The sequence below is a fragment of the Haliotis asinina genome, chromosome 1, assembly GCF_037392515.1.
Source record: "Haliotis asinina isolate JCU_RB_2024 chromosome 1, JCU_Hal_asi_v2, whole genome shotgun sequence".
In the NCBI taxonomy this organism is placed as follows: Eukaryota; Metazoa; Mollusca; class Gastropoda; order Lepetellida; family Haliotidae; genus Haliotis; species Haliotis asinina.
In genome coordinates, this window is record NC_090280.1 from 76,965,505 (window position 1) to 76,989,609 (window position 24,105).

The 24,105-nt window shown below is 41.1% G+C and overlaps 2 protein-coding genes across 2 annotated transcripts; both read left to right on the top strand.

The window, feature by feature from the left end:
- Positions 1-3,251: 3,251 nt before the first annotated feature.
- On the top strand, positions 3,252-5,367 carry LOC137275504 (UDP-glucuronosyltransferase 2C1-like). The gene is made up of 2 exons (XM_067808173.1): positions 3,252-4,757; positions 5,347-5,367. Exons 1-2 carry the CDS (start codon positions 3,252-3,254, stop codon positions 5,365-5,367), a joined length of 1,527 nt encoding a protein of 508 aa, XP_067664274.1.
- A 7,118-nt stretch (positions 5,368-12,485) lies between these two features.
- On the top strand, positions 12,486-15,973 carry LOC137282929 (uncharacterized). Its single transcript, XM_067814585.1, has 4 exons — positions 12,486-12,588; positions 13,414-13,664; positions 14,793-15,034; positions 15,823-15,973. Exons 1-4 carry the CDS (start codon positions 12,486-12,488, stop codon positions 15,971-15,973), a joined length of 747 nt encoding a protein of 248 aa, XP_067670686.1.
- Positions 15,974-24,105: the final 8,132 nt, after the last annotated feature.

Genomic DNA, 24,105 nt, shown 5'->3' on the forward strand with positions numbered 1-24,105 from the left:
TTTATCACGTTTTGCCATTTGGCAGAGGGGTCTAGAAATCTACAGATGTTTCTGAAATAGCTGGACACCCTCTATGTCTATTGCACTTGTGTGTTAAGCGAGTTCGCCCTCCTGAGTGTCGAAACAAGATCGTGGAAGATGATCTTTTCAGCACGAAATATGACATCCTCATCAGCTGAGGTGAGTCGTTTTTTAGCTGTCATTTCTTAGACATAGTCATTTAAGATCTTCATTCGCATTGCAGGCTTTATAGTGACATTAATTATTCATTTATCATCGAAAATTCAAACTGTACATTTCTATGGAGTTGTGGACATATAGCAAAAAGGCGCTGTGATTTTACTGTCCAGGGAGTTGACAGTTTGTAGTTTTAACCGCCTTGTCATCAGCCGTTATTCTGGAGGTGTTTGTTATGAAGAAAATGTTTTGTTCATGATGGTTGTAATGGTAGAAGGTCAAGTAGCCCGATAAGGTGCAGATGTTATGGAACATGACGTGCCATTATCACTGCTATCGCTTCATGATGACACGCATATTAGTGGATATCTATCAAAGGTACAAAACATCATTAGAAGAGTTTAGTTTTACGCCGTACTAGCCCTATTCAAGCTATATATCGGCGGTCTGGAAATAATCGAGTCTGGACCAGACAATCCAGGGATCAACGACATGAACATCGATCTGCGCGATTGGGAAGCAATGATATTGTCAACGGGTAATTGACGCGTTGTATGTGATCGACGTGATTACATACATGCAATACTTAGACGAAATGATGAATGAATACGTTGATGATGACGAAGGCATAGTTTTGTTGTTCAAACTTCTTTAGTTGGTTTCACAAGACATGACAAACAAGTATACATGAATGAGGTGAGCGGACACTCACCTCTCACGTCCAGTATAGATGTGAGCATACATATATGTAGTTGTTAACAACAATAGACAGGCAAAGATTCAACAATGGACAGATAGAGAAACTAATAGCACTTCCTTCTACAGTTGATGATGATGACAGACACAGCCAAGCGGGATGACCAATAAAGGCCATAAATGTCATATACAGTAATTAATGGAAGTCACAAAGAGGAACAAGGTAGCTGACAAAACAATGTACTCTGCGGTAGTGATAAAGATCAAGATTGCAGTATAATAATAATAACTAAATATCATATAGCCTGGCTACATAGTTTTTGGTATGTAGAAATATTTGGACATGGCTGTCCTGAAGTAGCCACTATAACAATATGTCAACGAAGTCAGCGAATTTGAGCACCCGATCCGTGTGTTGCCTCTTTCGACAAGACAGTGCATGTTGACAGTGTAATGACGTGTCATCAAACTTATAAGGTGCAAGTCGCGAGTACCTTCGAGGATTTCACTATCCACGTGAAGCATGATATCTGGTCTAATTCTGTTGAGTGTGTTTGAGTGACGTTTTCGTGTATCTTTACATGTGCAAACACTTGTATCAATCTAACAACCTACGAAGAAATCAGCATGTACATACTTGGTTGCTTAACTTCTTACCATCAGTATATATGCTTTACTTTGATATGTTTATGGTTTCAGGAAATGAATTTTGAAGTCGAACAAGTCGCATATATCCTTCAATACCAGTCGTGTGTTGTCAAGCACACCCAAAACATTAAAAAAAATAAACAGGAACAGACTGGGTTCCACCCTATTGCGCAACTTAGTGCAATGACCAGTCCATTTCTTTTTTGACCTACTCATTCAACTGGACATATAAATATTAGTCAGTACTTGAGACATCTAAGCACTTGTATATCGCAAGACTACGCTCTGTATATTACGCAGTGCAACACATGCTCTTTCGCACAGTGTGATCTGACAAACGGAAAACTAGATATCGGGAAACCTCAATACGAGACTCGGCCGCTAGAAAAGTTTGGCGGTCTTGTACGACCTTGATATGATATCAATAACATTCTACGTTGCAAAAATAAGCACAAACAACACATGCCACATGTAACCAATGAGTCAGATGAATTGTGAAGAATTTTACGGCCTCATCAAACAGGCAGTTTGTGAGGCCTCAGTTAACGTCACCTGCACATATAAAATATTGAGAAAAAGTTTAAAATAAAAATTTATTTGTAAATACCATTCTCTTATGAAACAAGGAATTGGAATTTCGTGTAACCATAGTCGTTTGCAGTGTCTCATTTCACATTAACGCGCGAAAATTAGGATCGGCTGTAAGGAAGGTCATTGTCTGAATTAATAATGAGACTCATGTGTCGGTTTGACCACACATGCGGTTCCACAAGTCTTCATTGGCCTCAGACTGCATGTTAAGGGGATCCACTACCATTTCCATTGCCAGGTCAGGGTATCAACAACAGTGGGACTTGGACAGTTAATGCTCTAGAATCTACATAACTACATGGACAGTTACTTCAACGTAAACATCCAAAGCACTGGATGTTGGCGCATTACAGCCTACACTGTCAATGGAGATATAAAATAATTATGTCTAAGAAGTGACACCTAAACAAAGGCGTTTCTGTTGATTAGGATGTGATATTTCATCTTACGCGATCTTGTTTCGACACTCAGGAGGGTGTTCTCGTTTAACGCACAAGTGCAATAAATATAGAGGGTGTCCAGCTATTTCAGAAACATCTGTAGATTTCTAGACCCCTCTGCCAAATGGCAAAACGTGATAAACTTGCAAAATAGCGAAACTTGCAAAATAACGAAAAGTTACCTTTACTCCCTTGTCACGTGTTCTTCCTTCACTGTACATCGAGGAGATGGAGTTGGTTTGGAGGCAACTCCACATTTCGTGTGGACAGCGCTTCCACCCTGTGCTAAGGACTAAGGCTAATGTACACTGAACATAGGTATTAGTTGAGTGTTCTGCAGACCAACGCTCAACTACATGATCTGACACTACCAAACTTTAATAACTACAAAATGGACTTTGAGATTCTGTGGAAAACCCAGACTTGCATCGAATAGGACACATTTTGCACTTTGGAAAGGTATAAGCGAAAAAGAAATTACTTTGGTGCAGGGCAATGGACAGGGGTAGGATTATGATGCATTTCATTGCATTTATAAAGTGTGAATTTTCTGTCTGAAACAGGCAAAGGTTCATAATGAGTTAAATTCCACGGCGGAATATATTTAATTCAAACACTGGTTTTAACGTCGACCATTTATCATCTCAGGCGTCATGTGAAACTATATGAAACTATTTATACTCTTCAGGTAAAAGAAAAATGAAGATTTCATTTCTTCATGCATTGACGTTGTGGGCAGTGATTGCCGTGATCAACCCGAGCCAAGCGGCGCGTGTTCTCTACCTCCCATTTCCCCAATACAGTCACGTCCAGTCCCTCTGCTGGGTCACAGAGGAACTACGTAAATATGGTCACGAATTATGGGTGGCCTATCCTGGTGTCCTCGGGTCGCAAGGCGTCCTCAGAAACAGCAGTCTAAACCTCATCAAAATGGAAGCACTTGGAGACTATGATGCTGACAAGAAGATTAATGGATACCTCATGGATGCATACCTTTACCCAGACAAGCCGGCAATACCAAATCCCAAATCTCCCACAGATTATCTTCATCTGCTAATTGACAAAGTTACAAAATACATGGACAGAAGAGCACCTCCTGTATCGTTCTTCACAACTTTGAGAGAACTCAATCACATTATTTTAACCGACGATGCCTTTTTTGAGAATATAAAAGCCAAAAATTTCGATCTGGCAATCGTGGATGGAATTGTTGGTTTGGCATATACGATCATCCCTTACAGGCTAAATGTTCCATTTTGTTATATCAGCATTATTCAAGATTCTTGGCGATCCGGGACTCCCGTGCTTCCGTCATTCATCCCCTTTACTGGTTTGGGTGAAACGCCAGAGATGACGTTCACTCAAAGATTTGCAAACACTCTCATTCACGTGTTTGCTTCCAACTTTAGACCTCATGTATCTGAGACTGATGTGTCGAGATATGCGCCCGAGAAACCTTACGTGCCCTTCAGTCGTCTTATTGAGCAGGCACAGCTTTGGTTCATCGAGCAGGATATTGTTGCCGACTACCCTAGACCTCTCATGCCTAACTCTAAACTGGTGGGCGGACTGTCAACAAGGAATGCACAACCTTTAACAGGAAAGTTCCACGATTTCTACAAGAAGTCTCAGCACGGAGTAGTTGTTGTGTCCTTTGGCGGAAGTCTCAGTGAACTCCCGCCGCACCTTTCTAACAAACTTTTGAAAGCATTTTCCATGACGAAGTATGACTTTGTGTGGAGATCTAATGTCAAAACCAATTCTTCAAAGTTTTTGATTTCTAAATGGTTCCCTCAAAACGATCTGCTTGGCCATGCGAAAACCAAACTGTTCATTTCTCATTGTGGTTCTAACGGACAGTACGAGGCTATATTCAACGGAGTACCCTTAATCGGAGTTCCAATCTTTTCAGACCAGCCCTACAACGTTAAGCGATTAGTGAGTAAGGGTTGGGGCCTGGGATTGGACTTACATTATACTACAGAAAGCGACTTTGCATCGGCTATAAACAGGGTAATTGAAAACAAATCTTACAAAGAAAACATTCAAAAATCGTCAAGGATATTCCGAGACAGACCATTAAATCCTCGACAGGAAGTAGCCTACTGGATCGATCACGTGATCAAATATGGCGACTCTCACATCCGTTCACCTGGACTTGATCTTCCCTGGTATCAGTTTTTATGCATGGACGTCTTACTCTTGGTACTGATAATAACTGTCATATTCATTTTTGGCTTTGTTTTGATTGCCTATATTTTGTGCAAATGGACGTACGTTCACTTTTTTTCTTCAGGAAAACCGAAATTAGACTGAGGTTGAAAAGTACGAGGTGGTAATGGTGTAATATTCTCAATGTTGTCTTCGAGGCTGGGAACTGGTATTGGTGACGGGTGCTGGATAACGGGTGGCGTGAGATGTGTAGTGAAAGGAGGGTGCTGGAAGGCGGGTACTAGTACTAGATGGCGGATACTGGCACAGGAAGGCGGGTACTGGTACGGGAATGCAAATCCTGAAAGGCGGGCACTGGAAGGCGTGTGCTTAAGGTCGGGTCCTGGATGGCGGGTACTGGTACTGGAAGGCGGGCATTGAAAGGCACGCACTGGAAGGTGGGCTGTGGAAGGCGTGTACTTAAGGGCGGGCACTCAAAGGCAAGTACTGGAAGGCTGGTATTGAACTTAGGCATTGAGAGACAGGTGCTGGAAAGGCGGGCACTGGTAGGTGGGTACTGAAAGCCGAATGACGAGCGGTAGGTATTAGTTGTGCTCTCATCTCTGCATACCTTTGTTAACAGTTCGGGGTGGGCCCCGCTTGATGTTGTATGTAACTTAAGAAAAATCCGTTATGCTCCGACACCCTTAACACCTTTCTTACATTCTTCATTCCGGGATAGGATTGAGCAATTGCAATGCTTGACCTTTTGTAAAAGCGTTGATCATTATTGTTATTATATACTTTTACTTTGTCTAACCCACTTTAGTAAATAACAGTTATATAACGGACCCCTAATTCCATTCCCTTATAACAGTTCTTCATGAAATGCATTTCAGTAAAAATATTCAGTGAGTGACCGGGACTGAAAAATACAATGAACAAACATCTCACATACAGGCCTCGTGCATAATTCATTTACCTAGTTTCTGTACCATCTTATTGCTTGGCAACATGCCATCATGATATAATTAGAATGAACATGTTTGTAATACCTGCATAACGAAGTGTCCGAGGTCCATCCCCAATGTGTAATTTTCAAGAGAAGCATGAATCAAAGGTAGAGTAGAGCGATATGCATCAAAAGAACCAGAATTTCGATGAACGTTTAATTATGGATATGTACATCTCTGAACAAAGCCAGCTTACGTCAACATGCTGTCTGTACGGGCAGTCGGTTTAGGACCATCTTCCACATGTTGCAACACCTGGTATCATCAATGATTTTCAGTGATTCAGTTACATAATTGTCATTCCTCATGGAGTATCTGCAGATATTCGAGTAATTTTTATGTTTTGCACTTAAGTAATGGAGCGTAGTGGTCGTAAAAAAGGAATTCCAATGTAACGTACATACATCACGTTGTCTCCGCGGCTTTTCGAAACATACGATGCCCGTGTCATCCGTATTAACTGTGAGCGTTTTAACATGAAATTTTATAATGTACAGGAGTGAGTGAGTGAGTTCAGTTTTACGTCGCTTTTAGTAATATTGCATTGATATCACGTTATAATATATGATCATCAAAAAAGTAGGGGAACTTTCAATTTGGAATGGAAGACTACAAGACTACTTTCAAATAGCTACGCTTGTAAGGAAGTGCAAATGGTGATGCACTCTCAAAATATTATATCAACATTGATTGACTCCGATAAATCTCAAAAATATTTTTAATCGTAAATAAAAAGAAATGAAGACCCCCTACTTTTTTGAAGAGTATATAAGACATGATGATAGTCTCTGAATCAACTCATGAGGTAGACAGAGTCACTGTGGCTGTAGACAAAAACAGTTCTTAAATAAATGTAAGAATCATTAATTTTACCTAGTTTTCATGAATGTGGTTGCTTTTTATGACCTCGGGGCATAAATATTAATTGCACCCGGGAAAAATTGAAATGAAGAAATATTTCATATCTGAATGAAAATCCAGGGGGATGTGAGATGGGAAACACGGAACAGACAAGATTCTGGTGCAGATTCGTGATACCCGCCATTGTAAGAACTGGGAATATCGTATTCTCTAGTGTTTGCCTGTATAGCAGATGAAGTAGAATGTCATCATCTGTTTTTGACATTGCGTCAATAAATGCTCCATTTTAGGTCACACAACGTGTAGAACACCAGGTGTCATTTCAGTTTCGCAACCTTGAACGTCATATTACATCTGATTGTGAAAAGAGTTGTATCTTATGACTGTGGATTTTGTGTTTATTTGCTCTTTACTAGTAATAGCAAGACTCTTCAAGACTTTGTTGTCATAAAGTTATTATAGTCCACCATTGGTCTGTTCTTTTTGCCAAGTGAAGCAGTTATCGACCAACGTAACCAAATCTACCATAACTATGATTGAGTGAAACAAAGACCAGCAACTACATGAATGTTATGGGAGGAACACCTTAAACAAATAACGTCTACCAGAATACCTACTACAGCTGTTACTTCATCCACCTGATGATGTAGGTTAGAAGTAACATTCAACTACACATGTTTGTTGTAAGAGGCGACTAAGTGGATCGGGTGGTCAGGTACATGTATATCATCGTATCATGATTGCGTAGAATAACTACTAACACTACTACTATCACTTCTGTTGTTGCTGCTGCTGCTGCTGCTGCTGCTGCTACTACTACTACTACTACTACTTCCACTCGCCGTGATATTGCTGGAATATTGCTAAAAGCGGCGTAAAACCAAACTCACTCACTCACTTCAACTACTACTACTAGTACTAGTAATTTACTACTACTACCACTACTACTACTACTACTACTACCACCACCACCACCACCACCACTACTACTACTACTACTACTACTACTACTACTACTACTACTACTACTACTACTACTACTACTACTACTACTACTACTACTACTACTACCACCACCACCACCACTACTACTACCACCACTACTACCACTACTACTACTACTACTACTACTACTACTACTACTACTACTACTACTACTACTACCACTACCACTACTACTACTACTACTACTACTACAAAAACTACCACAACTTCTACTACTACCACAACTGCCTCGTCCATCCTGAAGAGATACACATTATCACAGTATTGTAACATAGACCACGTTATAAGGAAACATTTCAGTCTTTATTCTACCTGCGCGCGACGATGGTACACAACCCCATACACTTATCTCCGCATATAACGATATGTGGATACATCGAGTTTCGAAAATGATCAATTTCTATCAAGCGAATAACGTAACCGTCAACAAAATTCGGATTATGCGACCTCGGTTTTATCGAAGTTATCCGTTTCTCGAAGTATGGCAGTATAGGCTATGGTTAGCCAAAGACAAAAGATGACGTTAATTTCATCCTTACAGCTATATGGCGGCCGTCTGTAGATAATCGAGTTTGGACCTCACAATCCAGTGGTCAACAGCATAAGCATCGATCTACACAATTAGGATACGATGACATTTGTCAAACAAGTCAGCAAGCCTGACCACGCGATGCCGTTAGTCGCCCCTTGCGACGCGCATGGGTTGCCGAGGGTCAGTATAACCAGGATCTTTTCAGGTAGATCCTGGAAGCAGTAATATCTACACAAATCATGGAATTCAGATACGTTGTATCGGGCTTATCGAATCAAATGCCAACAATAAATGTCATCGTGGTCGAAATTCGGACAGAAAAAATCGCGGTATTTCGAGGTGAGTTTCCATGCTCAGTATCGCAAGTAGAATTAATGCAACTGCCAGCGCGAAACGCCAGTTCGCATATCGCGGATGGAATTAAAGGATTTGCTGTTTTTGTTCGGATAGGGAGGCATATTTTTTATCAATACATGTACCTATGTTCTCAGTGTAGTCCTATAGCCTCATGGTACAGCGTTACGACTGCTGGTCCGGGTTCGATCCCCCATATGGATACAATGTGCGAAGCTCATTTCAGATATACACTGGCGTGATATTGCTGAAATAGTTTAAAGGCGGCGTAAAACCCACATTCATTCAATACACACTCTCTTCAATGTTAGTATATTAGACACTCAACTCAAGACACAGTGGTTACATCCAAGCGAAAATAACTCAAGACGAGTACAGAGTTTGTTTCGATTCCCTACATGGGTAGAATTGTGAAGCTCATTTCAGATGCCCCCTTCCGCGATATTGCTGAAACATGGCTAAAACTAAATTCACTCACACCACACAGGTTGCGACAGTTACAAAAACCAGAAAAGAAAAAATAACGTTGCTAAAACTAAATTCACATACACTACATGTGAATGGGTATCTCGATAGGATACGACAGCTACAAAAACTCGGTGCGCCTAGAGGCTGCAAGAGTTGTACTTTCCCCATGGAGTTGAGAGAGACAGATAATATCATGGGCCTTTTATACTGACATCCAACGATCGAAGGAAATACATCACATGTCAGAGCCTTGTGCAAGCACTAGTTACCTTGATATGTGCGCTATATAAATATCCAATAATAATGTTAAGAATTATGACATAAATGATTCAACTCATGTGCTTTATAGCGTTAAATGGAACGTGTTCCGTTTGGCGAACACGGATCAAAATGCTCTTGCATATTATATAGAACATTAACGTTATACAGCTGGCATGTCGATGTCATGCAAATTTGGTGAATATCTTACATGCATAAAAATTTTAACATTTGTTAAGACTCTATCAGACATGCAGGAAGCAAATGCACTGTAAGTCACCATGGTCTCTGGTATGGGGATCTACATTCAGTTGTTGGCAATGTATATAGCCATTTTTGTATTGTTCCGTTTAGATAAATAGAGAGCTAGTAAATGTAACTTTGAGCTTTTCGAATTTTAAAAATAAATGTATCGGTTTTATAGCCAAGATAAAGCAGAATATTCCAGAGCCGATCGATGCAATTTTAACTCACTCACTCAAAACTTCCCCACTTGTTTCATCTCAATGTGAAAAGCAGCGTGAAACTTCATTCACTCATGTCAGTGATTTTTCTTAATATGTGTCAGCATATACATTTGTCCTCATCGAGGTAAAGAAAAAATACGCAATAACTGGTGTTATGTCAGGTGTTTCATTCTCGCTCACTCATTCATCCACCATCCACTTACTCACTCACTCACCCATTCACATATGTCACTGTGTTGACCCAGGATTGATTCCGCATATATATGCATCCTCATCATATGGGTTTATGTTAGAATTTGACTCACTCACTCACTCACTCACTCACTCACTCACTCGTGAAGTTCCAGGGTAGAATAGGCCTTCAGCTATCCATGCTTGCCATAAAAAGCGACTATGCGTGTCGTAAGAGGCGACTAACGGGATCGGGTGGTCAGGCTCGCTGACTTGGTTGACACATGTTATCGGTTCCCATTTGCGCAGATCGTTGTTCATGCTGTTGATCACTGGATTGTCTGGTCCAGATTATTTACAGACCGCCATCATATAGCTGGAATATTGCTGAGTGCGCCGTAAAACTAAATTCACTCAATCACCAGTGAATCAGACCAATGACGCAAGTAAGCTGTTTCAATATTGGATTTCAACCCATAACCGCGGAGTGTTAGCGGAAAGTGAACAAAACAATGATGAGTATGCGCACGCATTACCAATGAGAAGGCTGGATCAAAATTTAAACCACGAAGGTAATCTTGCGCCGTTCATTAACAGCGACAACGCCCCTGTACCAACAAGGGGATGTGTGCTCAGCCCGGTTATCGCAGAGTATAGCAAACACATATATAATTACTATGGGAAATTGTCCCTGACCAAACAAAATGTGAAAAACGTCACGAGAAGACTGATCTTTGTTTCTGATCTATAGCATCCTACAATATTATTAATTACAAATGGGGTGGTGGAGTCTAGTAGCCGGAGCCTGGTACAATTCTCGCCGTGATATTGCAGGAATAATGATAAAAGCGGCATAAAACTAAACTCACTCACTCTAGTTACAGAAATAATGAGATAATGATGATATGTGTCAACAAGTCATCATCATCATCATCACCATCATCATGATCATCAGACAACCATAGCCATTTAGTATTTTTCAAGCTAAACCACGACCGTACCGATGAAGAATGGTGAACAGTATTCCCCCCTTTTGTTAATCAAACCTGGGTCTTACTCGTAAAAGGCCAATGTTTCTGTACTGTGTAATCAGTCTCTGTATTCAGTAAATGTCCCACATACGACTAGTGGTGGTAGGAGCAAGGCTCCTACGCTTGTAACGTATTTTTAATCCTTTCCGCATATGTGAACAAAATAAAGTATAATCAACATTAATGCCACTGCAGCCCAGATCTGAAGAAAACATGCAACTGAAATGAATTTAAAGGCACAATGTCACACCGCACTTCTCTAACCCCCCTTCCCCCTTAAAAAAACCCCAAACAATAATGCATTTCTGTCAGAAATACTAACTATGAGCCCTCCTTAGCAATGAAGCTACTATACATTGTATTTAAAGGAAAAAATAAAATAAAAAGTTATTCGTATTTAGATTACAATATTAAATTAATCTCTCGCTTCCCTTACCGGTCGATTATTAGTTCACGCAAAGCCCATGGAGTTATGTCCGTTGGATCGCTCTTCACGACAACTTGTGATTGAAACCATTTCGGCAAACAACATCGCGTCCGACAGTTTTCGTTGACATCCTATACATGACAATATGCTTGCCGTAAGAGGCGACTACCGAGATCGGGTGGTCAGGCTCGCTGACTTGGTTGACACATGTCATCGGTTCCCATTTGCGCAGATAGATGCTCATTCTGTTGATCGCTGGATTGTCTGGTCCAGACTCGAATATTTACAGACCGCCGCCATATAGCTGGAATATTGCTGAGTGCGGCGTAAAACTCAACTCACTCACTAACTCACCATACATGACAAGTGTTGTCTCTTTGGAGGCCATTCGCCTCGAAGTTTCAATTATCGATTTCAGTCTTGTTGTAACGAATAATAACTCTTTTATTGCATCATTGGGAAGAGACGAAGTGAGTGCATATGTCCCTGATGTATCATAATTATATAGGCCAAAGTATTCCCGAAAATGTGTGACATTGTGCTTTTAAACGACCAAATGTAATGAAAAATTACAAATGTATCATCATTTCAACTCAAATGTAAATATATGACGTTCGTTTCGTATGTTCTTCAGTAGATAAACACTTATTTATGAAAAGCTAAACTGTTTGGTAAAGCATAGGTTTATCTTATATCCAACAAATAAAGGGGATCTGTGAAATTATCCTACATCCCAATAGTTGACAAACTGTGGAGTGAGTGAGTAAGTTGGGTTTTCAGCATTCTTCCAGCAATATCACGGCTTGAAACACCAGAAATAAGCTTCACACATTGTACACATAGGGCGGGGGGGAACTTGGGTCTTCGCCGTGACGAGCGGGCGCTTTAACCACTATGATACCCCACCGCTCCCACAAATAGTGTAGAGCGTGCCCTGAGCTCAACATATTTGCTCAAACGGCTTAACGTAATCGCGTGTGTAATTAGTCTGATTTGTTTAACTTCCTCCAGCACCTATCCCTACCCAAACCCAACAGACTACAGTGCGTAGTTCTGATTGGTCCAATCAGAAAATGAACGAGTTGTATGGAGCCAATTACAATATATGCCAAATGCACCTTTAATTTCCTCCTCTTGCCGGGTTGTATAAATAAGAAACGTTTGTGAAACTCAACCTCTGAAACCGAGATCCGAAATGAAGGTCCAGATTTGTCTCCTTGTCCTGATAGCCCTTGTGGCATATTCTTCCGCCTTCTATGGCAGGCCAGTGAGGACAACCAGAGACCCATGGCCCCTAGGTATGTTACATATGAAGAAAAGGGGTAATTTTTGTCATTGGTATCTTCGTTGAGATAGTGGCATTACTTGAAGTTGTTGGGTCAGAAAGGACAAACTTTATGGACGAACAAACTTCTTTATTCAGATGATGCCACGTTTCGATACCGATTCTTGTATCGTTGTCAAACAGGTTTGTTATTTTCAGTTTGTGTGAAGACGATGGTCAAATTTCTTTTACATGTTTTTTTTTTGCAACGTTTTAGTGAGTGACAAGAGTGAGTGAGTGAGTGAGTTAGTGAGTGAGTGCATGATGTTCAGGCTGTAACAATATGTTGATAACCAAATCGGGACTAAACGAACAAGAAATTGGAAACTATCCATTCCATCGTAGTGCCATGAGACAAAATCTTCTAAGTCACGGATTTTGTCCATTGGCCCTGCCTCCTGGTCAGTCGAGTTAACAAGTAATCTCGCTAAAACAATTAGGCCCGTGACGATCCGGGTTAGAATTGGTCGTCAGCAACCCATGATTGCAATTAGCAACTAACAGGACTGGGTGGTCCAGCTCGCTGGCTTGGTTGACACATGTCAGTGTATGTCAGTTGCGTAGATCGATACTCATGCTGGTGACTACCCGATTGCCTCTTCCCGACTCCGACTTGATTGTTCACAGGCTGCCGCCATCATGTTTGAATGGTGCTGAATCAACAAACACATAAACAAACAAACAGGTCCCTAAACAACAAATGTAAACAACAAACGTACTTTCATACATCTTAATCCCCGCACGCATAGGCGTGCGATATTGTTTGTCAGTTTATGATTGTCATCATTTCTGATTGTAGAGGGGAGAACGACACGCCGGACCACCACCAGAAGAACGACGACGACCGTCCCGACAACCACTACTCCGGATGTGCCCATCGGCCGCGAGCTCTGTGCCGATCTCAGTGCTAACGGTGACTGCTCATTCTACTTGTGTTTCTTCAATACTCAGCAAGTCTGCAATGTGGGTGACTCTCCAGCATTCGAAGTCCTCGCATCTGTGTGTATTGAGTCCGAGGAAGTCCAGGACCAGAACCAGTTTGATTACAGGGTAAGGGTACTTTGTTTCTCACGGTAAAACAGGGACGATTACTATAGTGAGGAAAGTAGGGTGATCATAACGAGGAAACAAAGGTTATTGTAATGAGGAAACAAGATTATGTTAATGAAGAAACTAGAGATATTATAATACACCGAGATTATTATGAGGAAACGGGATTATATCAAGGAGGAAACTTGAGTTATTGTAATTTGGAAACTGAGGTTGTTAAACTGAGGATTGTTATAATGGAGAGACTAGGGCTAGCCTTTGGGGATGACATAGGAGAGATGGTGTGTAACTGGTTGCGATGAGGTTCGATAAACATAAAACGTAAGTGGTAAACGTAAATTTTTAGCTGCAGGCAATTTCTTCTTTTTTTCAAAAATTCTGCTAAATTTGTATTTTGTAGACAATGGGATGTATTTGTAATCTTTAGGCTAAAATTTACTTATTGCGATGAAATCCCGGTCTTCACCACAATATCCCATGGGCAAGTGCTCGGGTGCCACAACCCTTCGTTCCAGTCCCGACAAACCATGGCCATCTACAACATCAACATCTCTAACAATTCGCCATCCCTTTAGTGAGCAAACACAAGCAATAATACCTGTATCAATGGTACAGCAATAATACCTGTATCAATGGTACAACAATAATACCTGTATCAATGGTACAACAACAATATCAATGGCATCAATGGTATCAAACCATTTTTTGTAATCATTTCAGGCACCATCAAACAGTAGTGAATACTTTGTGTAGTAATTAGGAGACAGATAAACAGTATTGAAAAATAAGAGTATATAACGGGATCGTATACCTCTGAATAACTTTGATTTATCAGTCACAATCCAGTATTTACTTAAGCCATGGTAGAATTGGTTTTAGTCTGTGGCTTAACGCTGCATTTAGCTATATTCCAGCTTAATTGGTGGACTTTGCACACTAGATAACCCAGGGATCAATAACATGACCACCCGAACCTGTTTGGTGAGTTGCTCAAGATGAATTCTACCCCGAATCTTCACGAGTATAATCAGTTTTCAAGCACATGTGACAAATATGAAATTTAAACGTGTGCTCTTAATTGTCACGGCTAAGATATAATAATTACCGTCGTATTCCAATATTTTCCAGGGCAACCGTTATATCGTTGACTATCGGAAATGCAGCCAGAGGCGCCTCCTCGAGGTCATAAACAGTCGTAGGTGCTCCCAGATTAACGATAAGGCAGAACAAATTCTTCTCACTGACGACATCATCTGGGACTGTTTCTACCAGAACCATACTCTCTGTGACGTCATCGAGAACAGCGACAACTCCGTTGCTCTCGCCGACATTTTCCGGAATATCATGTCTTACGAGGAATACAACATGAAGTACGTAAATGTATTTATCAACGGTTGTTTTTAGCTGCCATGGATTAGTGCTTTGGGCTATGTAGCAAATCTGCCAGCGGGTTGGTTGGTTAGTTCGTTTAATGCTGCACTGAGCAATTTTCTAGTTGTAGGACGGTCGCCTGTAAATATTCACGTCTGAACCAGACAATCCAGTGACCAATAGCACGAGCATCAATAAAGTGGGAACCGATGACATTTGTCAAACAAGACAGCGAACCAGGACAGTCCAGTGATCAAGGGCATGAGCCTCAATGAACACAACTGGGAACCGATGACATGTGTCAACCAAGGCAGCGAACCAGACCTCCCGATCCCCTTAATCGCCTCTTACGACAAGCATGGGCTATTGTTGGCCGATATTCAAACCCGGACCCTCACAGGTTCAATCAGCGGGTAATTTGAGAGGCCGGAATGGTTCCAGTGTAGGTTTACCGAAATGCGAACCTTAGATAGAATATCTACTGTTACGTGCCAGGTTATCCGACCAGAGTATCGCGTACCAGGTCAGGAAGGTCAGCACGAGCTATTCCGAGTGATACTCGCTCGTTCACTGATTCCGTCAAAACAGTCTTTTATCAATGGGATGAACAATGCAGAATCTTTTGCTAATCCGTGTGAAGAATTGCCACAATACACATTCTAAAATCTCATTTTCACCAGTTTCTGAATTTTGAAACAACACTTCTCAAAATATTTTAACAGCATTGTCTTAAATGAAAGTAGTTTGTTTGAAAGATTTTAATTTCTTCAACCATTTATATTTTCAGGATATTCCAACACCTCCTTCGTCGGGTCCAAAATCAATGTGGCAGAGATGCCGGCAATAAGTTCGCCGACGACTTCGGCCAGACGTACCTCAGTAATATGCAAAGCATGATGCCTGGAATGATGGGAGGTAATGGCGGCGACCGGAAGTAGGTACTTCACTTCCGGCACATGAAGAGAACACTTTTTCCGAGAAATAAATGGTGTTTAAGGTTTTTTGGGGGTATTTTTTCTTTTTATGTTTACATACATCAACGCTTGGGTGAATCTGGTATTTTCGCTGGTTGAGGCAAATGGTCTTGGTTGATCGTACCATAGAAACCGTACTGATGACAGATGTACAACCATTTTCCAAGCATTTCAAATCATAGATATTGCGTTTTCTTCAAGGTTTCTTCGGAGCCTACGCGAGACAGAACTTGTGAAGAAACCTGTAAACAAGGACAAGAACATTTGGCCGTTTAGTGTGATCCCTTATATTTTCCCTCAGTATATTTTGCCTGGGCGTGAAACTTCCTTTTTTAGCGCTGTACCATCAGTATAGAGCCTCGGAGATGCGCTTAGCCGAGACCTGGTTGTAGTTTAACGATATGTCATTAGTCCTGCGTCATGTGCTAAATGGAGTGAGTTTGGTTTTACGCCGCTTTTAGCAATATTCCAGCGATATCACGGCGGGGGGACACCAGAAAATGGGCCTCACACATTGTACCCATGTGGGGAACGAACCCGGGTCTTCGGCGTGACGAGCGAACGCTTTAACCACTAGGCTACCCCACCGCCCCTGCTAATTGGAAGACTTTAGTGCAAGCTTGTTGTGTTGAAGGGAAATCCCAAATATTTTACTGTACATTTGGGTATCACATGATAGGTTCCTCGAAAGCATCGGTTTGATTTTGTTGGTGGCTAAAGCAAACATTACTTTGGAAGATGAAGGATCAAGCGAAATATTCCTATTTAAATCTGTGGGATAATATACCTCCTTGTCCCTTTCGACACATATGCAATCTTGTCGGTTTAGGCTCGTTTGCTCGTAACGCCGAGCCTCAATTCCCTCTGTGGATGTAATGTGGTATTTTTAATATGACCGTCCTAAATGTGGCTGGGTAATTGTTGGAAAATGTGTAAAACCATAAAGACTAACTCATCCACTCCAGAAAGTGAGTGAGTGAGTGAGTGAGTGAGTTGATATTTAACGTCATGTCGGCAATATTTCATTCGTATCGTGACGAGAACATTTCACACTAAAATGGAATATATGTACAGTATAAATGCCTGTCGACGATGGACAGTAAAAATTCTAGAATATCACAGATATAGATATAAAACTAGCATGAAAAACTAAAACATTGTAATTAAAGAAGACAATACATTATAAAACACGGGCTATAGATCGCCAACAACTGAAGGTAGATCACCATACTAGGGACCCCACTCCAGAGAGCATGGATTGTAAGTACATTAGCATATCTATATAAGATTGGTACAGATAATAAACAAGGTGTTACTAAAGAATGACTTAGAAAATTGTGTGTTATCTCCAAAGAAAACAACTGAAATTACAAAAAGAAAAGTAAAGTTTACTGGCAGTTCTAAAAAAACCCATCAAACTGTCTGAATTGTGTTAAATAACAGGGTGTAGGGTGTCAGTGATGTACCGTTGTTCATTTCTATTTACTTTGGACGTCACGATGTCACGTTTACAGTCATATGAGGTCACCTCAAACATCAATGAACCCCGACAAACTTACTCTAGGGTATTCCGTGGGGTAGCCTTGCGGTTTAAGCGTCCGCTCGTCACGCCGAAGATCCAGGTTCGATTCCCCACATGGATACAATGTGTGAAGCCCATGTCTGGTGTTTCCCAAAAGTGGGGTATTGATAAAAGCAGCGGTAGGCAATACTCACACACCCCAATGTTTAGATGCAGGGTTTCCACGGCTCCCAAAATGACCTCATGAATCCTCATGGACCCTGCCCTATGACCTTGACGTCTAAAGACGTCGAGCTTGACACCAAGCTAGTCGTGTTACTCTGTGCTCTGTGGATAACAACGGATGTCTGACAAGTCGTAGGCTCTATTCCCGACCGATTTCCGGCGATTTTGGATTTCCTTGTGTGGAAGGAACTCATATTTAAACGGTCATATTTATCTCGGTTGAGAAGTCCCCATATGTCCTTATTTTAAAAAGAAATCAGTTAATTCCCTAAGTTATCAACCTATAAGAAACTAAAAGTTGATATTTTCTTAATGTCGGATCCAAGTGATTCCTGTCTTGAATATCAGGCATATTTAACGTCCATGTATTGTGTGCAAGAAGGGTGAAAACAATCATACAAACATGATTAAAACATGGTTATGGTATGACTTATAGGACGGCCAAGGTCATACGGGTTGCGATACTTGTTTCCACGTGTATGTAAGCAGACATCCATTCGAATTACTCGGTTAAGATTGAAAGAGAGATTGGCATCATGTTAATGAAACAGGAATAGATATTAGATTCTGCTTTCAGAGACTATAGGAAAAGTCGTTTTATTTGTAAACATGCGGTGTTTCTTTGTCTGGAAAGTTAGTCATGGACTGATATGAATCTACTTTTCTACACTGTGCTAAGTGACAGTCTTACTGTGTCATGTGCATGACTAAGTTAGAATAACAGAAAGCATTGTCCGGATTTGTCCGACACATGTTGCAGTTTGTAATTACATTGCAAGCACGTGATGATGTGTCATGTATATGTTATAATGTAGGTGCTCTAGATTGCCAGTTGGGTGGGTTAGATCGCTGACATTGTGACCTACAACTGGCAGTGGTAACTGAAGCAAAGAAGGATTTGATTAGCTACGAGAGGCGCTAACAATGTTGAATTACATATATTTTATTATAAATGTAATTATTAAGCATGATACTGGAACCTGAGAGCACAACCTTGTGAGGAAATAGGTGTCTACCTTTGTTGGTGGCGATATTATATTTAAACATCAAGATATTTTTCGAACCGAAGCGAGGTAACTAGGTTGCCGACCTCTGCTCGCCTCGCTCACAAACTGGAAGACTGGTCAGTATTCTCTGTGTTGCGCAACCTTCTGTGAGCTACAGTTTGCCTCTGCGTCAAGCCATTCATCATAGACCCGTGAAGGTCACGGGGTAGAATAGGCCTTCAGCAACCCACGCTTGACATAAAACGTGACTCAGCTTGTCGTAAGAGGCGACTAACGGGATTGGGTGGTCAGGCTCGCTGACTTGGTTGACACATGCCATCGGTTCCCAATTGCGCAGATCAATGTTCATGCTGTTGACCACTGGATTGTCTGGTCCAGAAAGTTAACATTGTCCAAACATTACACTGTAAGGCTACATATTTTGTCATAGGGATAAAAATAAATGTTTAAGCGTCATATGTCACGTACAACTAAAATAGTGAGTGAGTTAATATATACGTGACAGTATTTCAGTCATAGCGTGACGAGAACATGTTTGATATTGAAATGAAATATGTACACATTATAGAAAGCTGTCGTCACAGGACAGTAAAACAACTAAAATATCAGAGTTAAAGCTAAAACTAGTGTGGAAAGTTAAAACTAGTAGCACTATTTGGACAAAACAAATTAAAACACGTCCTATAGATCACAACAATGAAGGTAGATCACCATACTAGGGACCATGAAGACGTATAGAACATTTGCTTCCTGCATGGTCTCTAGCTGGATTTATATCATCCCTTCAGCTGTTAGCAATTTAAGAAATCTACCCATAAAAACTGAAACAGATATACGAAAATGAACTATTAATGCAACATCTAACGATAAATGTCACCTTACCTACACTAAAAGATAACGTCATTACTTTTTAGATGACGTATAGATCTGTAAACATATCAGTGCGGGGTGAAAAATGTCAGCCTCACACAGAAAGCGTTGACCTTGTTATTGACTGTGATTGTTAACGTCATACTCTTCAACGTTGGCACAATTGTGCCACAGATGTTGCGTCCAGTTTATCCCAGTTTCTTAGAAGTATTTCGCATGGCGGTCGAGAAGGTTCACCACAACGATGAAGATAACCACATCTGAGATGGAATGGCCTCACAGCTATCTTCATGTGAGCGAGTTGACACTGCACTCAGCAATATTCCAACGGTCTGTAAATAATCCAGTTTGAACCAGACAATCCAGTGACCAACAGCATGAGCATCGATCTGCGCAATTGGGAACCGATGACATGTGTCAACCAAGTCAGCGATCCTGTTAGCCGCCTCTTACGACAAGCTGAGTCACCTTTATCTCAAACATGGGTTGCTGAAGGAATGTTCTACCCCGGACCTTCACGGGGTCCTATTTTCATGTAAGTAAACAGGCATAAGGCTGTTTGATCAGGCAAATACGGTTCATCCTCGTGGATTGTGGACGACTTAGGTCATTAAAACACTCTTTGTCCTCGTCTGTTGTAATGACAGATGCCTCTAGTCTTTGGACGTGTGGACTGGGCGATCTATTGCCCTTTTAGCATTGTAATGTTGTGAACAGTAATATGTATTCGTACTTACTGGCTTCAGTCTATACCTGTGACCTTCTAATCCTTACATTGTTATTTGTCAATAAGTTTCACAGTCTAAAAGAAATTGTTCATCTACACCTTGTTTCGTCCACAATGTGACAGAAATATTGTTTGGTCCCATTGTTTGGACCAAAGGCGCACCTTGTCTCAGTGTCAAACGTTTCGTTGCCTTGTTTAATTTCAACCACTATGATTAAGTAAAGTTTTGTTCATAGTCACAAATTGTTGCAAGGCAATTCAGCTTCAAACATAACAGCGTGCTTTTCGCTAGATGCCAGAAGCTGTTGAATCAACTGAGCTAATGATTTCTCTTCACTGAGAAGTGTCCTAAGGAATAGATAACCGTTCTATCCTCTCTTGGAACAAGACCGGACATTGTTTAGTATTATCCGAGCGATAACGTCTTGAAGGGCTTTTGGTGTCAAATCGTTTTCTGCAAATGAGTCACTGAGTCTGGGAAATGGGGGGATTTAATTAAGCTTCTTACATATTCGTGTTGGGTGTATATCTGACCTCTGTATTTTGTCACGACACGTCCAGGAACACGCACCTTATTGGCGGATCTGTTTTAGTACTATGCACGTGTATCCTGGGCGCTATGGGTATCAGTGCATCTGATCCAACGCCTAGTACCGAGTTGGGGCACTCGTGAAAATCAAGGGTAGAATTGGCCTTCAGCAACCCATGCTTGTCGTAAAAGGAGACTTACGGGATCAGGTGGTCAGGTTCGCTGACTTGGTTGACACATGTCATCATATCTCAGTTGTGTAGTACGATGCTCATGCCATTGATCACTGCCTTTTTTGGCCAGACTCAATTATTTACAGACTGACGCGATGTAGCTAGAATGTTACTGAGTGCAAAAAACCAACTAACCAAGTTAAGAAATGGAGACCTTGGGTAGCCTAGTCACGCCGAATAGCCGGGTTCGACTCCCCATATTGGTACAATGCGGTAGGCCCATGTGAAGCAATTTTCTCGTGTTCCCCGTTGTGATATTGCTGTATCACACAGTGATCCACCCTCTATGCATTATTCGGTGTTCCACCCCTGGATATCACGCGGTGTTTCACACCCTCGATATCACGCGGTGTTCCACCCACAAGACATCACACTGCGGTCATCCTTTAGATATCTCACGGTGTTCCACCCACTAGACATCACACTGCGGTCATACATTTGTACCTTAGATATCACAAAGCGTTCCACTCTTTAGATATCACACGATGTTCCACCCGCCAAATATCTCATTGTTTTTCAACCACTAGGTATCTGTAGGTGACGAACCGACTAGATTTGTATCTGGTGGTCCCCATAATCATCCGCTCTTTAAAGGGTGGCGCCATAGTCAGAGGCCGTATTTGCAGTGTTGGTTTGGTGTGGATATCAGTATAAGTGACGATTTAATGTGCTATCTGGGTAATCATACACTAGATACACCTCAAGTTCCGAACAGAATTTGTTTCATCTGCCCTTTACTTGACATTTCTCCTTCATCCCGGGTGAACTGTTTAAGCAATTAGGGGATATCAGCTATATACTTATCAGAAACGTCTGTTTCTCTAAACATACGTTTAGTTCAAAATAGACATGTCTCTGTTTCTTGTGGATTAATTTCAGCAACTGTTTAGCCCACGTGAATACTTTAATAAAGGAAAAATCAATAAAGGACATTCCAAGCAACGCAAATGTGGAGGACGTTTGATAAGTATCAACAGTCGTGTCCCTTGAAGATACTTAATTGAATGCTGAAAATGTCATTTTCCTCTTTGTCGCGAAACTAAATGTCATCCCAAGTTTACTGATAACACAAGTTGCTTGACTTCTTCATTGAAAACATGTGTGGGAAAGCTTATACATCACGGGCACAGTTAGAGAGGCAGTATGAGGGTCAGAGACATGCCTATGACGAAGCTACAATCGTATTTAAATGATAAATTGTTAAAGAGCTTTTCAGTCCATCTAACCTGACCAGGGGCTCCTTTCACGAAGCAACCTGTACAATGGTTAACCTGAAATCCTATTCTTTAACATTGCACTAAGGTTAGCTTAGTGACTTACGACCACCTTAGCGCTTTGTGAAAGCGGACCAGCTCTGCATTTGTGTCTGATGATGGGCCACTTAAAGGCCAACCGTCATCAAACCGCCAGTACATGTACTATGTCAGATCTTGTGTGTTTGCAGTTTAACAGTGGGTTCATCAATATTCAAGCTGTATTTTACTGGAAACATCAGTTCTAAGACGACTGTGTTAAAAAGATGACTTTTAGAAAAAGTACATATTCCATTCATTCACAAACACAACACATAGTGTGGAGGTGTGTGGCCCTTGGCTTGGGTGACCCTACGTGGCAGGTTGACTCCTGAGAGTTTCTAGGACGTTAGTCCTACCCCACAAGGAAGCACGTAGGGTCTCACCTTGGGCAAGTGAGTTTGTTAAAAATTGCCCCTTTTCACCCAGTAGAAAATTAGTACCCGCTGGGTCATGTGACTATACCCGTCTAGCGCCTTGCAGGTAGCTTGGGTAATAATGCCTCAGCGGTGGAAGTATGCACAATAGTGTGGAAACATGAAGTTATAGATGACCATTATTATTACATATGAGATCGCACGGCATGCAACAAGCAATAAAGCACTAAATTCACTAGAAAGTCTTTACTGAAATTTACGCTCATTCAGTTAAAATACATGGCGGAGTGGTAGCCTAGGGGTTAAAGCGTTTGCTTGTCACGCCGAACACTCGGGTTCGATCCCCCACTTGGATGCAATGTCTGAAGCCCATTTCTGGTGTCCCCCCGGGCAGGATAATGCGGGAATATAAGCCGGTTTCTGCTTATGTCACGTCTTTGTAAACGTTTTCTATTTATTGGTAGTAAAAATTATCAGGAGCGTTTGTGTTTTTCTCGTAACATTTCTGTATAACTGCGAGACACTGTAGTCTATTACAGAATGCGATTGTTTAACGTATGATGGAACGCTGATCAGTATCACGAGGATAATGTCACATATTTGCAAAAAATGAAATCTTGAAATCAAGACTTCCCGTCCCCACTGAAACAGTTTTGTACCAAATATTAACGTAACATGCGTTTCCAATCCCGAGTACATGTGTAATCAAGTAGGGTATGTATGTGTATCCGTTTTAGAAATGAGAGAACATAAGCAAGAAAGAAGTGCATTCCAACCCCCAGTGAAATATGTACAGCATAACTAAAATATCTCAGGATCTGTCACTTCTCCGACATTTCTTTGATTTTGTCAACCCGTGAAGATCCGGGTTAGAATTGATCTTCTGCAACCCATCTTTGTCGTAAGAGGCGACTAACGGGATGGGGTGGTTAGATTCGATAACTTGGTTATCTTCGGTTTCATGATGTTAATAGATTATTTACAGATCGCCGTCGTGGCTGGAATATTGCTGAGTGTGGCGTAAAACTAAACTAACTGACTAACTCATCTGATCTTGTCTGAAAGTGATGTGGTGAGGACCATAGGCTTGAAAATGTTAAGGAGGATGGTGGTGTCCAAGTGTCCGAATTCAAAGTTCATTCAGATGTAATTTTGCTACCCTAACGTTATTCAGCAAACACAACTGAAACTTAGTCCCGTGTTACTCGCATATTGCATATAATTGTGTCTCGTTTCATGACTCTAACAAAATCGTTTGACGTCGTGTAAAACCTCTTGGCAGAACTGAGGTATTTGCGTGTCGATTATATATGA

What these genes read in the sequence shown, in the direction of transcription:
- LOC137275504 (XM_067808173.1), top strand. Translation starts at nt 3,252, where the DNA reads ATGAAGATTTCATTTCTTCATGCATTGACGTTGTGGGCAGTGATTGCC. An exon ending in GCATGGACGTCTTACTCTTG is followed by an intron (nt 4,758 to 5,346) that starts GTACTGATAATA and finishes CTTTGTTAACAG; the next exon opens with TTCGGGGTGGGCCCCGCTTG.
- LOC137282929 (XM_067814585.1), top strand. Translation starts at nt 12,486, where the DNA reads ATGAAGGTCCAGATTTGTCTCCTTGTCCTGATAGCCCTTGTGGCATAT. An exon ending in CAGAGACCCATGGCCCCTAG is followed by an intron (nt 12,589 to 13,413) that starts GTATGTTACATA and finishes TTCTGATTGTAG; the next exon opens with AGGGGAGAACGACACGCCGG. An exon ending in AGAACCAGTTTGATTACAGG is followed by an intron (nt 13,665 to 14,792) that starts GTAAGGGTACTT and finishes AATATTTTCCAG; the next exon opens with GGCAACCGTTATATCGTTGA.